Below are 12,532 nucleotides of genomic sequence, written 5' to 3' on the forward strand. Positions count from 1 at the left end.
GGATGATCCAGTATTCTAGACAGGAAGGCTCTTCATCTTGATTACATGTTTTTAAGCTCTGAGCTGTCTGTAGGTCACATACCATGCCTTTCAGCTGTTAGCTGCTGATTCAGTTCTAGATCAGACCTGGTGGACGAGGACAAGCGCAGGGAGAGCCCCAACTTCCTTTTCCCATAGCCAGCTGCTGCTCGTTTCCCAAACCGCTTTCCAACCTTGCCTCCTGTAGGCTGTATAGTATACTGGGTGCTGGGAGACTGGTTCTGGCCATATTCCCCATGGAAAGATAGTAGGACCTTGGAAGATCTTTTCCTCTCTTTTTCTGGTTTCCATTTGTTTGCAGGAGGGTTGTATAAGATGACCTCTAAAATTCTGTTATTTTCTGAAATCTCATATTAGCCCAGGCCCTAATGCTGTGACCCGCCTCTGAACTCACAGCATGTGTTTGTGCTACAATTTACTATTTCCCCTTATTCTGTGTGATGGGTAGTCAGCTTGAAGTGGTTTTATTCAAAATCTTCTTATAGAATTACTTGGAATTATCATGATGCCATTCATTGTGACTATACAAGTTTTGATTTGCAGAATTAGAACCCCTAGGTAGTTATTGAATCAGACTAAGTCTAATCACAAACTATTCCTGCTTAAATCTGATTTCTGTGTTCAAGATAGCAAAATATAATTCAAAGTATAATTCACAATAGCAAAATATCATCCTCTTCTGGGACCTCTGCTTTTTCATAAGATAAAATTAAAGTATTTAGTATTAGGTAACAAAACTACTTCATAATTACCCTGGATTTCCATTTCTTAGATGTGGACTACTAAACATTATCAGTGAATCAGTTATCTAAGAGAAAATTTACATTTATATTGCAACCATGGAATATAAATATATCTTCATTAAATATATATATAATGTTTAATAACCTGTGTTGGGGGAATTGTGTGTGTGTTTGTTTTTTAGCTCTTCAGAGAAGTAAGAATAATGAAGATTTTAAATCATCCAAACATAGGTACTTTCTGCTTTCTTAAATACTTTTGGGTCTAAATGCATTCTTGAAAGTATGTCATAAAGCTAAACATATATTCCAGGAGTGACAGGAGATTTCTTCCCTTCTCCCAGCCCAGATATACTTTTAGAATATATATGTGTATATATATAGTGATCATTTTTGTTAACTTTTTGAAATTACTAAAGATAGGTTAAAAGATTAATGTAAAGCTTTAATTCAGTAGAAACATGTAATCAGATTATAATTTTCTAATTTTTAATATATTAGAAAATGTCATAATTGTACTTAATTTATAGATAGAGAAGAGGGAATTATAGTAAGTTAGAGTTACGATTTTCAAAGGTGTAAAACTTTCTGCTCTAGCTGTGTTCCCAAGAAAATACTGGTACATTGAATCATATTTTAAAAGACATAGGGAACTAGCTAGCCAACTCTGGATTTCAAATTCCAACTTCCCACCAAAAAAATACTGCCAAGAACTAGCTAACTTAAACCTTTTTGTTTTGTTTTTTAATTACCTATGTTGTATGCTGATTAGAGTTCTCTATACTTACTACTAAATGACATATCTTGGAAAATATAAATTTCTAAAATTTAAATTCCCATTGGATTAAAATAGTTTACACAGAAGAGCCAATATTTGCATTGGAATTTTATTTTATTTATTATTATTTTTTTTTGGCCGGGCCACGTGGTTTCTAGGATCTTAGTTCCCTGACCAGGGATCGAACCCCAGCCCCCTGCAGTGGAAGCTAGGAGTTCTAACCACTGGACTTCCAGGGAATTCCCCTTGCATTGGAATTTTAGAAAGCTGTTATTTATATGTTGATGGTTTACCAGCATATATGCCTTAAATTTCTTTAAATAATTTTTCTTAACAGCCTGAACATATATCATCTTAGAAATGATATGATACTTTTATTCACCAGTTCGACAAACACATCCAGTACTGTGTAAGGTACTTTATTTGATCTAATACTCTGTGTTAAAGCATCAGAAAATAACCCACAATATAAGAGATTAGCATTCTCCCTCCCTGCTCCCTTTTTTGCTAAATTTAATTGTAAAGTATGTATTACCAAAGTAGATACAGGAGATAGTGATTTGATAGCTTGAGAGATTAACTTCAGTTTCATTTAAAAATTTTATATTTCTGATTGATTTGTTATGGTTTTATGAATTAGCAGTAATAGAAATATTATTTGTATCTGTAACAAGAGACTGCTATAGTAGTCACACTGACCCATTGAAAATTCTTTTTTAAAAGTTCTTTTCAATTATTTATAGTATAATCCCTTCTACTTTGCCATCTCTGGCTTTAGAATAGAAACAAAGGAACCTCCTTAGGAATTCCCTGGCAGTCCAGTGGTTAGGACTCCGCACTCTCACTGCCAGGGGCTCAGGTTGGATCCCTGGTCGGGGAACTAAGATCCTGCATGGCACAGCCAAAAAATAAATAAATAAATTAAAAAAATACATCTTTAAGATAAAGAAAAGAAACAAAGGGACCTTGTTCTCTGAGAATTGTGATAAGTTTCCCAAGCAACAGAAGTCTCAAGTCTTACATGTATCCTAAGCCATAATGACAAGTGAATGGACTTGCACTTCTAGGAATAGAACAGATATAGACGTAATACAGGATGAAATGAGAGCAGATACACTTCACTAGACTGCTGAGTGCATCCTGAAGTTACACCGTTTGAGCACCCAGAAACTATGTTTATTTTTATGGAATTCCATGTTTTTATAAAATCTTTTCTGCTGTTGTAATATATTATAAATTTTCCTAAAAGAATTTTGTAGCGGGCCAGCTATTAAAATCTTTAACAGGAAAAAGTTACTTTTTGTAGTTATAGTTTATATGTACATAGTACTGTGCATATGGACATTTGTTTCTTTTTCTCCTGTATTTTCTCCCCTCCCCTAGTGAAGTTATTCGAAGTCATTGAAACTGACAAAACACTCTACCTAATCATGGAGTATGCCAGTGGAGGTAAGAAATTTATAAATTGTTGTTCTTTCTTTCTTCCCTTTTAGAAGAATACACAACCACACAGCCCACACGGATAATTGTTAAAGTTTCATTTAACATTCAGAATCATAATACACTAGGATGAGAATCAGGAAGGCTTATTCCTAGCAGTTCTGTGGGTTGCTATTAAGTGTTTCATTATTCACATCATTAATTGATAATATGCAAATACTTGGATTTTTTTATTATGATATAACATAAAATTTACTGTTTTAACCATTTCAAGTATATAGTTCTGTGGCATTAAGTACATTCACATTGTTAACCATTCTCATCATCCATCTTCAGAACTTTTTCATTTTCCCAAAATGAAACTCTGTCTCCATTAAACAGTAACTCCCCATCCTCCCTCCACCCAGCCCCTGGCAACCACCATTCTGCTTTCTTTCTGTATGAATTTGACTACTCTAGGGACCTCCTATGAGTGGGATCATACAATATTTGTCCTTTTGTGACTTCCTGTTTCACTTAGCGTAATGTCCTTAAGGTTCATCCATTTAGTAGCCTGTGTCAGAATTTCTTTCCTTATCAAGGCTGAATAATATTCCATTGTGTATATATAGCACATTTTGTTTGTTCCGGTACTTGAATTTTCAAAAATATCAGTGCATTAGCCTATTTGAAATAAATGTGTATTGCATGTTAGATGGACGTCTTTATCAGATTTTTATGTCATTGGTGTCCATCATTTCCCAAGGCCAGAAATGGTGGTCACCGTGTTTATGGTTAGACTTCCCTAAAATAAAGATTAAGGACTGGTAATTATTTGCCTATAAGGTTGTATACATGTAGACGTTTTTATGAAATGAATGTATATCGCTGTTATCTTTTACAAAGATTCTTATTTTAGGGTTATGGTTGGGCTATGCTTGTAGTTTTTGGACTGTGTGTGAGTTTTCATTATTTGTGAAAGGCAGAAGCTTTCTTGTTTGTGTGTTCCCTGTCTCTAGCATAGTGCCTGGCACATAGCAGATACTCAGCAAATAAGAATTGAACTGAATTAATTAAATTATAAACTACTGGAGACATACTCTATTTAACTCTACAGTGTAGATTAAATTGTTTTGATTATAGTAGAGTTTTGTTTTGTTAGCACTTTGATCCAGGATGCAGAACCTGGAGACAGAAAGTTGAATCACAGCCTCACTGTGGTGAGTTGACCATTAAATAAAAGATTGTAAACCTGTTGTGGGCAGAGCAGGCACACCCCGGCACCACTTTTTCATACTCCTAGTTCATTATCAGTTGTGTGTTTCATCTTTGAAATGTGTGGTCTGAGGATTTCGTTGGGATTTTCGCCGTTGAGGAGCAGTAGGAAGAGCTGAAGGTTGATTGCAGACCCATGAGTCCATACGGAGCTCGAATGCTGTCTCTACTCATCTTGCGGTTCATAACCTTTTCATTTGTGTAGCCACTGCAGTGTGCAAGTGCTCTTTTCTCTTACCTGGTCTCCTTTGACTTTCACGATGCCTCGGTGATGTGGCCAGGCGGTGAGCGATGGGCTTTTACCCTTGAGGAAATGGAGGCTGGGAAATCTCACGGTGGTCATGTTGCCAGGCCTGGACCCCAGCCTTCCGGCACCATGTAGCCTCTGCTGATTGGTCAGTCAGTCACGGCTTTCCGTTCCCATCTATTTTAGGTACCAGGGTCCTAGAGATTGCTCTTTGTAGGAGAAGTCAAAAACATCTGAGAAGTGTCCATCCAGGAAGAGGATGGACTCCAGAAAAGACAGACATGGAGTCAATCCAGCCAGTGCCTCTCATTGGCAGTGTGACCTCATAAGTTACCTGTCTCTGAGCTTCTTACTGGGCATGGGAGCACAGCCCTCCTTTGAGGGCTCGGTGCCATTGCTTAGCATTATAACAGCACTGATTGGGGGGGGTGGTGGTTTATTGGCCTGGGCCATTTGTTTTAATCAGCTCAACAAAGCACCATCTCCAGGGCAGCTGTTTTATTGTTGATACATTTGCCATTTTGAACAACAAACGTTTCATTAAATTGGCTACCTAGGGACTTCCCTGGTGGTCCAGTGGGTAAGACTCTGTGCTCCCAATGCAGGGGGCCCAGGTTCCATCCCTGGTCGGGGAACTAAATCCCACATGCATGCCACAGCTGAGAGTTCGCATGCTGTAACTAAGAGTCTGCATGCCACAACCAGGAAGCCTGCATGCCGCAACTAAGACCCCACGCAGCCTAAATAAATAAATAAATAAAATTTTTAAAAAATGGCTACCTACTCCTCCCCCGCCTCGTATTTTTCAATTTGGTACAATCATGGAATTTTAGAATTGGAAGGAATCTTAGAAGTCATCCAGGGCAATTGCCTGATTTTTACAGATGAACCTAAAGCTCTGAATGGCTGTTCTATGCCCGTGGTTTCATCACTGGTTATAGTGGCAGGACCTGAACTAAAACCAAGGGCCTTCTGAACTGTCCTGTCCTGTGTCCTTTCATCAACCACATGGGCCATGACCTGAGCAGGGAGAGCCACTGTTTGCAATTTTTTCTCCTAATAAATAATAGCCTTTAGAGGTTTTCAATTCAGCTGCTTAATCTGAGTGTTAATGCATTTTTAATAAGGGGAAAAATAAGAGATCTGGGTTGTATTCCTGGTTTATAACTTAGTGACTGTGAGTTTATGGTTCCAAAATCTCTTAACAGGTTTATATTGCATTTGAATTTTAAAATATTTTAAAATTATATTGACAGACTTGGACTTTATCTGTGTGACTCTACAACTACTGGGTTTAATCCATTACGTTTTTCTAAAAAGTCAAAACTGTTCCATATGTTATTCACGCATCTTTGTTTTCATTTTTTAACCACTTGTTTTGACATAGTATATTATTCTGCAAATAGAAAGGTCATTCTCATAGAAAATACTGACATTTTACTGAGCTGATATTTAATTTTATAATTCATCATAGTTAAATGAATTGTGTAGTGTAAATTAACAATAGGTAATTCCTTTTAAAAGATCATTAGGTAGTCAGTGATAACTTCAAAATATTTATACCCATTTAATATTTTAAAATTTATTCAAATTTAGGGCTAAAAGTTTAAGTCAGAGATATTAATGTACAGTTCAGAATAACCTCTTCCTCAAAAATATTTAAGTCCTGAAACTAAGCACTTTTTAAGTATCAAAATATTTTAGTTAACTGTTGTCACTAAGCTGATGGAAATATTCTTTATTTGTATGAAGTAAATGTGGTTTTTTTTCCCCAAACACATTTTATATCCAATTTGCTAAATTAGTACTCTTTGTTGATTTCAGAGGTGTTTCTTTATTCCAAATTGATAAGCAATTGGCAGTACTGATAGGTTCCTTGAAATGTCACTTCTCTTCCCTGAGGAATTAATACTGTGTAAACTACCACCTAGACATCCACCAGTGAGTTCTGTTGGCTTTTCCTTCGCACTGTGTCCTGAATCTCCCCCCTTGTCACCACCACGGCCGTTTCCCGCTCTCGGCCCAGCCACCCTCTTTCTTGTCCTGAATACTGTGCTCTCCCCAGTCGGTTTCCCGGTCCCTTCCTCAGCCCTAACCCTCTTCTCCCTCTAGCAGCCAGAGTGATCCTTCTAAGAAGCCAGTCACTTCATATTCTCCTCTGCTTCTCCTCTCACTTAGAACAGCCTCCACAGGACTCTTCTTGATCTCACTTCTCCTACCATCTCTGTGCTCGTTCACTACCTCCCTTTTCCCTTGTTCACGCTTCTCCAGCCTCGTGGCCTCCTTGCTCTTGTCTCTGTCTAGAATCTTTCTCCCAGATAACTAGTGTCCACTCCCTCACAGTAGTCAGCGCAATGCTTACACACACAAACACACTTCCTGTTTCTTTCCCCTGACTTTTCTCCACAGTACTTCTTATCATCTGATATACTGTATATTCATTTGTTTATTATCTGTCTACCCCCTCCTAGAGTGTAAACTCCATGAGGAAAAGGACTTTGCTTTGTTCACTGCTGTGTTTCCCCAGAGCCTAGAACGCTTCTCAGCAGTTAGTAGACACTCGATAATTATTTGTTGAATGAATGAGTATATTCAGGAAATGCTTTTTTGTCATGGTCCTGTAGTGAAGACATCTTCTTTTAACACAAATAACTTAACCATTTTAACTTTCACTTTTCATTGCCAAGTTCTTATTAAAGCATACTGGAAACATAACCTTTAAAATAAAAGGTGTATAATTTAAACATATGAGAATTTAATGTTAAGGCTTATCTTTAGCTTAAAAGATTTTATCTATAAACTTTGCCTATAGTTAAGGCTAAGTTAGTTCAGATTCCACATATTTCTGTTTATCTTCATACCTATATTTTAAAAATTAAAATTAGAGCGGGCTTCCCTGGTGGCGCAGTGGTTGAGAGTCCGCCTGCCGATGCAGGGGACACGGGTTCGTGCCCCAGTCCGGGAAGATCCCACATGCTGCAGAGCAGCTGGGCCCGTGAGCTATGGCCGCTGAGCCTGCGCCTCTGGAGCCTGTGCTCCACAGCGGGAGAGGCCACAACAGTGAGAGGCCTGCGTACCACAAAATAAACAAATAAATAAATTTAAAAAAATTAATATTAGAGCATTGCTAAAAGTGAAACATTTTCAGTTTATGGGAAAGTTAATGCTCAGAAGTAGGACTTCTGCTTACTTTTATTTCTCTCAATTATAGGTGAAGTGTTTGACTATTTGGTTGCACATGGAAGAATGAAGGAAAAAGAAGCAAGATCTAAATTTAGACAGGTATGGATTGCTGCACCTTTAATTTATTGATTTAATACGTTTTCTTGCTTAAACCCTAAAGCAAACAAGTGTTTGCCTCTATAAATGTCATAAGGCCCATAGGATGGATCAGGCTTTGGCCATTCAGTTCAACACAACAAAAATTGATTAGTTTATTTAGTGCTTTCATGCCTAAGGCACTGTGCTAGAGGCAACCATGGGTTCCAGTTCTAGCTTTGTAATTGAAATTTTAGTCCCACTGTTTTTTTTTTTAGTCCCACTCTTAACCTTAGTTTTTTGACAGTTGAGCCTTAAAAAGCAAGAGCCTTGCAAACACTTGAGATTGCATTAAAGAAAACCATTTCCAAGTTTTTAGCAAGAAGTGGCACAATCCCAAAATTCATTATTAGTTTTGTCTTACATAAGCCAAAACCAAACAGAACTTAACCTGTGAATTAATGGCTTACCTTCTTGCTTGCTTTACCCCATGGCCTTAAAGAGACATTCATTTTAATAAATAGGTTTTAAGCATAAAGGTGACTTAACTCTCTAATAACAATTACTATTTATTGATTGATCATTACCTGCTAAATATTGGGATAAGTGCTTTACCTACATTAATGTAAATCTTGGAGCAGCCTTGTGAGTAAAGAGTATTATGCCTGGGGCTTCCCTGGTGGCGCAGTGGTTGAGAGTCCGCCTGCCAATGCAGGGGACGCGGGTTCATGCCCCAGTCTGGGAAGATCCCACGTGCCGCGGAGCGGCTGGGCCTGTGAGCCATGGCCTCTGAGCCTGTGCGTCCAGAGCCTGTGCTCCGCAACAGGAGAGGCCACAACAGTGAGAGGCCCGCCTACTGCAAAAAAAAAAAAAAAAAAGAGTATTATGCCCATTTGCTAAAGATAAGGAAACTGTGGCACAGGAAGACTAAATAATTTGCCCAAAATTTGATGACTGGCAAGTAGGAAAGCTACCATTGAGTCAGAGACACGTCTGCAGGACTAAAATCCTTCATCATTATGATGCGGTCTTCCTTAGATTAGGAATCAGCAAACTCCTTCTGTGAAGTGCCAGATAGTAAGTATTTTAGGCTTCGTAGGCCATACAGTCTGTTGCAACTATTTAACTCTGCTGTAGTAGCACAGAAGCAGCTTAGGCAATATGTGAATAAATACACTCATATGATTGTGTCCCAATGATACTTTATTTGCAAAAACAAGTGGTGGGCCAGATTGAGCCTACAGACCATAATTTGCCCACCCCTGATTTAGATTAAAGGAAGGAGCAGGTACTTTATTACTTCTAAATTAAGGCTGTCCTCCCATAGTTTTAAGTTCTGTATTTAAATGGCAATATAGCCTCATTTCTCTCAGAACCTTTAAATGTTTGTTTTATTAACATTTAAGGTTGTTAAGGTTGAAGTATAGATAGGAGTCTTTAAGGGTTTCACAATATTTAGAAAGGCAAGTTTAACCGATTTTCAAGATTTCTCTTAACAGTTGCCTCTTTTGATTTGCTTAGTCTAGTGTTTACAGTTAAGGACTTACAAATAAATTTCTTAACTTTTGCTGTTGCTTAAATTTAATTTGATTTAAAAGTACTAATGGTACTTTGAATTAAAACCTGTTAGATATCAAAGTTGAAATTGACTTTGGCCATCATTTAAATTCTCTGATCCTCAGTTTTTCTAGCTATAAAAAGAGGAAGTAGGGGCTTCCCTGGTGGCGCAGTGGTTGAGAGTCCACCTGCTGATGCAGGGGACGTGGGTTCGTGCCCCGGTCTGGGAAGATCCCACATGCCGCGGAGCGGCTAGGTCTATGAGCCATGGCCGCTGAGCCTGCGCGTCCGGAGCCTGTGCTCTGCAACGGGAGAGGGTCACAACAGTGAGAGGCCCGTGTACCGCAAAAAAAAAAAAAAAAAAAGAGGAAGTTATACTTGATTAATTCTGAAATCCTTTCCAGTTCTGATATCATTTTATCCTGTGGTCTATGGAAGGAAGCTCAAATTTCTCTTTATTACAAAACAAGTTTGTTTGGCCCTTTCCATAACTGTACTCTTAATTTTTATAAATTGGCCACCTAAAAGTCAAGATTTTTTTGCCTCATAAAACTGAAATTCCTTCCCACTCAGATGAATCTATCTGACTTGCAAATGTTTATGCAAATATGATTTATTGACTGCGAGGAAAAGGCTCTTGCCAGCCGGCAACAGCAGGTTTGAGCCTGGACTTTCTCCAGGGAAGCAGTTCAGTGCTTAGACCTGTCCTCTCTTCGTCCATCTCCACCCATCCCCCAGGTGGGGTCTGACTTGTCAGGGATACTTGGACATTTATCACGCAGCTTCTTATCTTAATTTCCTGCAGAAATTCTGAAGCATTATTGGGGGCACCTGTTAGTTGGTCCAGGAAAGAGAGTTTATGTACTTGTACAATTACTGGCTTGGTTCACAGTGCTTACAATTAATGTAATCTTTTCTCCTGCCACAGTGTTTCCTTAAGTCCACTTACTAAACCTGGAAGGATCAGGCATATTGGTGCTTCCACTTTTCTCTGTTTCTAATTGCCATGCCTTCCAAAAGTTTATGTCATAGTTACTTTGATGAAATAAAAAGTTTTCCTGTTTATTACAAAGAGAAAGGTGTGCCACACACAGAGTACACTATGCTTGATCTGTTTTCTGTCAGAAATAGGCCCTTCTTTCCATATGCATCAGCAGATGGCTTTCCCTCTTCCCATTTCCTTCCCCACTCTCATCCTTGTTACTGTTTATGCTGTTCTAATTTATGCTGGCTGAGCTCTCATTCTTTTCAAAGAGAGAGAAGAGGTTCCTGGCTCCGCCTTCTTCCCTCAGCTCTTTCTGGGTGGGTTGCTGGTGTTGCTGCCTGTGTTCTTTCATGTGTTGCTGGAAGTGAATTAGGCGTGCATTCTTATTTCACCTGGGAAACATCTGGGTTGTCAGCCTTCTTTGGAAATAACTGCTTTTACCTTAAAAGCAGAACGCAAAAAAGCAATAATTGAAAGTTGAGTACTTTTAGGTTATTGTGGCATCAGGTTAGCTTTGAGCTGTTTGGAAGTAAAAGAAGAGAAATTCTCTTTGAGAAAGGGTAGGACATTGTCACATCTGGTTCGGAAGCAGAATTTGAAAATAACCTATGAGAGAAATCTCAATATGGGGGCCGGGTTGGGGGGAACAGGGAAAATTTGATCAGGCAGAAGTAAGGTAAAATTTACCAATGTCCTTCCTAGGCAATAAACCTGTTACTTTGAGGGAAACAAATCTATTGATATTTCACTTTCCCAGTTTTCATGCTGACAGAATATAGAACAGCGTAATTGTTAACAGATGCTCTTAAAACTGATATTTTGGCATTGGAATTTGTGTACCTTTAGTTGATTTTGAGTGGGCTGGTCTTCTGCATATGCACTTTATAAAGTATGAAGCTGCTTAGTGAAGCCCTGATTTTGGCATCATTCCCACCCTAACCCCAGCCCAGCTTATCCTTGCTGCTAATTCTGAACCAAAATAGCAACCAATAGAACAGCCCTCTCTGAGTTTTTGTGTCCAGTGTAGTTACATGCATGTTGCTTACAACAAAGTTGATGATGATTTGGAGAAACAAGCAGTATTTTCATTATAACCCCAGTTTTATAGATGTGTAATCATATATATTTAAATACACATATGTAATACCAAAGTAGAGACTAGAGGCAAATGCACCAGAATAACAGATGTCATCTCTATTTGCTGGTTATAAAAGCATATTGTTGTATGTACTTTTCTGTATTCCCTAAAGTTTTTATAATAAGGATATAAAAGTTGTATAATTAGACAAGGAGACTTAAAAATTGCTAGTAAGTGTGAAATTTTAGTAGAGCAGTTATTTAACAGTACCAATCAGGGAATTCCCTGGCAGTCCAGTGTTTGGGACTCCACACTTTCACTGCCGAGGGCCCAGATTCAATCCCTGCTCGGGGGACTAAGATCCCACAAGCTGCACAGCGCGGCCAAAAAAATAATAATAATAACAGCACTAATCACAGGAGTAATCAAAAGTTGGCTAAATGGAAGCACATCATTTGCTGAGAGTAGGAGGGATTCTTCTTGATAAAGCACATCATAGTTTTCGTTGTTTGTAGTTCACACACATCACAACATTCATCCTTCCAGTTTACGGAAGAGGAAGCTGGTCCTCAGAGAAGTGAAGTCAGTTTTGCTGTCCTTGAACCTACATTAGCCAAAAGGAAGAGAGTGTTGTAGGGACTGGCTGGGGAGAACCAGCCTGGATAAACACCCAGCGCCGATAGTCCATAACTGCCGGCTTGGTTTTGAGTTAACGACGTGGGCATGCAGAAGTTGCACCAGAGCCTTCTGATCTGGGGCAGGGCTCAAGAAGAGATTCTCTAGTTAAAATTAGAAAGAACAGAACAGCCTCACTTAGCTCTTCTTGCACTCACTCTCAGTCTCTCCAAATTGAAAAGTTCAGAGTATGAGAAAATTATATTTAGAGATCCACGCAGACATTGAAGTGAGTGCTCACTGAGTATTCTGCACCAACGATGACTAATAATCTTGCATCTCTCCTGTCCAGATAGTGTCTGCAGTCCAGTACTGCCACCAGAAGCGGATCGTTCACAGAGACCTCAAGGTGAGTCCTAGTGCCCTTCCTAGTGACACTTTCCTTGTGTGTGCTCAGTTCTCCCAGTGCTCATGACACAAAGGAGGCATAGATTAGACTGTGTTATTAAATTTTTAAAAAAATCCTAAGATATATTTTACA

The 12,532-nt window shown here is 38.7% G+C and overlaps 1 protein-coding gene across 6 annotated transcripts in view; it reads left to right on the top strand.

The window, feature by feature from the left end:
- Window positions 1-12,532, top strand: part of MARK3 (microtubule affinity regulating kinase 3) — a 109,417-nt gene that overhangs the window by 66,757 nt on the left and 30,128 nt on the right. For 5 of the 6 annotated variants that reach the window (XM_081227171.1, XM_081227173.1, XM_081227170.1 and 2 more), the window contains exons 4-7: window positions 965-1,013; window positions 2,941-3,006; window positions 7,710-7,780; window positions 12,344-12,400. In XM_081227171.1, coding sequence (XP_081083297.1) covers window positions 965-1,013; window positions 2,941-3,006; window positions 7,710-7,780; window positions 12,344-12,400 — 243 coding nt within the window. The remainder of the gene's footprint in view (window positions 1-964; window positions 1,014-2,940; window positions 3,007-7,709; window positions 7,781-12,343; window positions 12,401-12,532) is intronic. The other variant, XM_081227175.1, reaches the window with a different exon arrangement.

This window comes from Mesoplodon bidens, assembly GCF_964165515.1.
Source record: "Mesoplodon bidens genome assembly, chromosome: 3".
Taxonomy (NCBI): Eukaryota; Metazoa; Chordata; class Mammalia; order Artiodactyla; family Ziphiidae; genus Mesoplodon; species Mesoplodon bidens.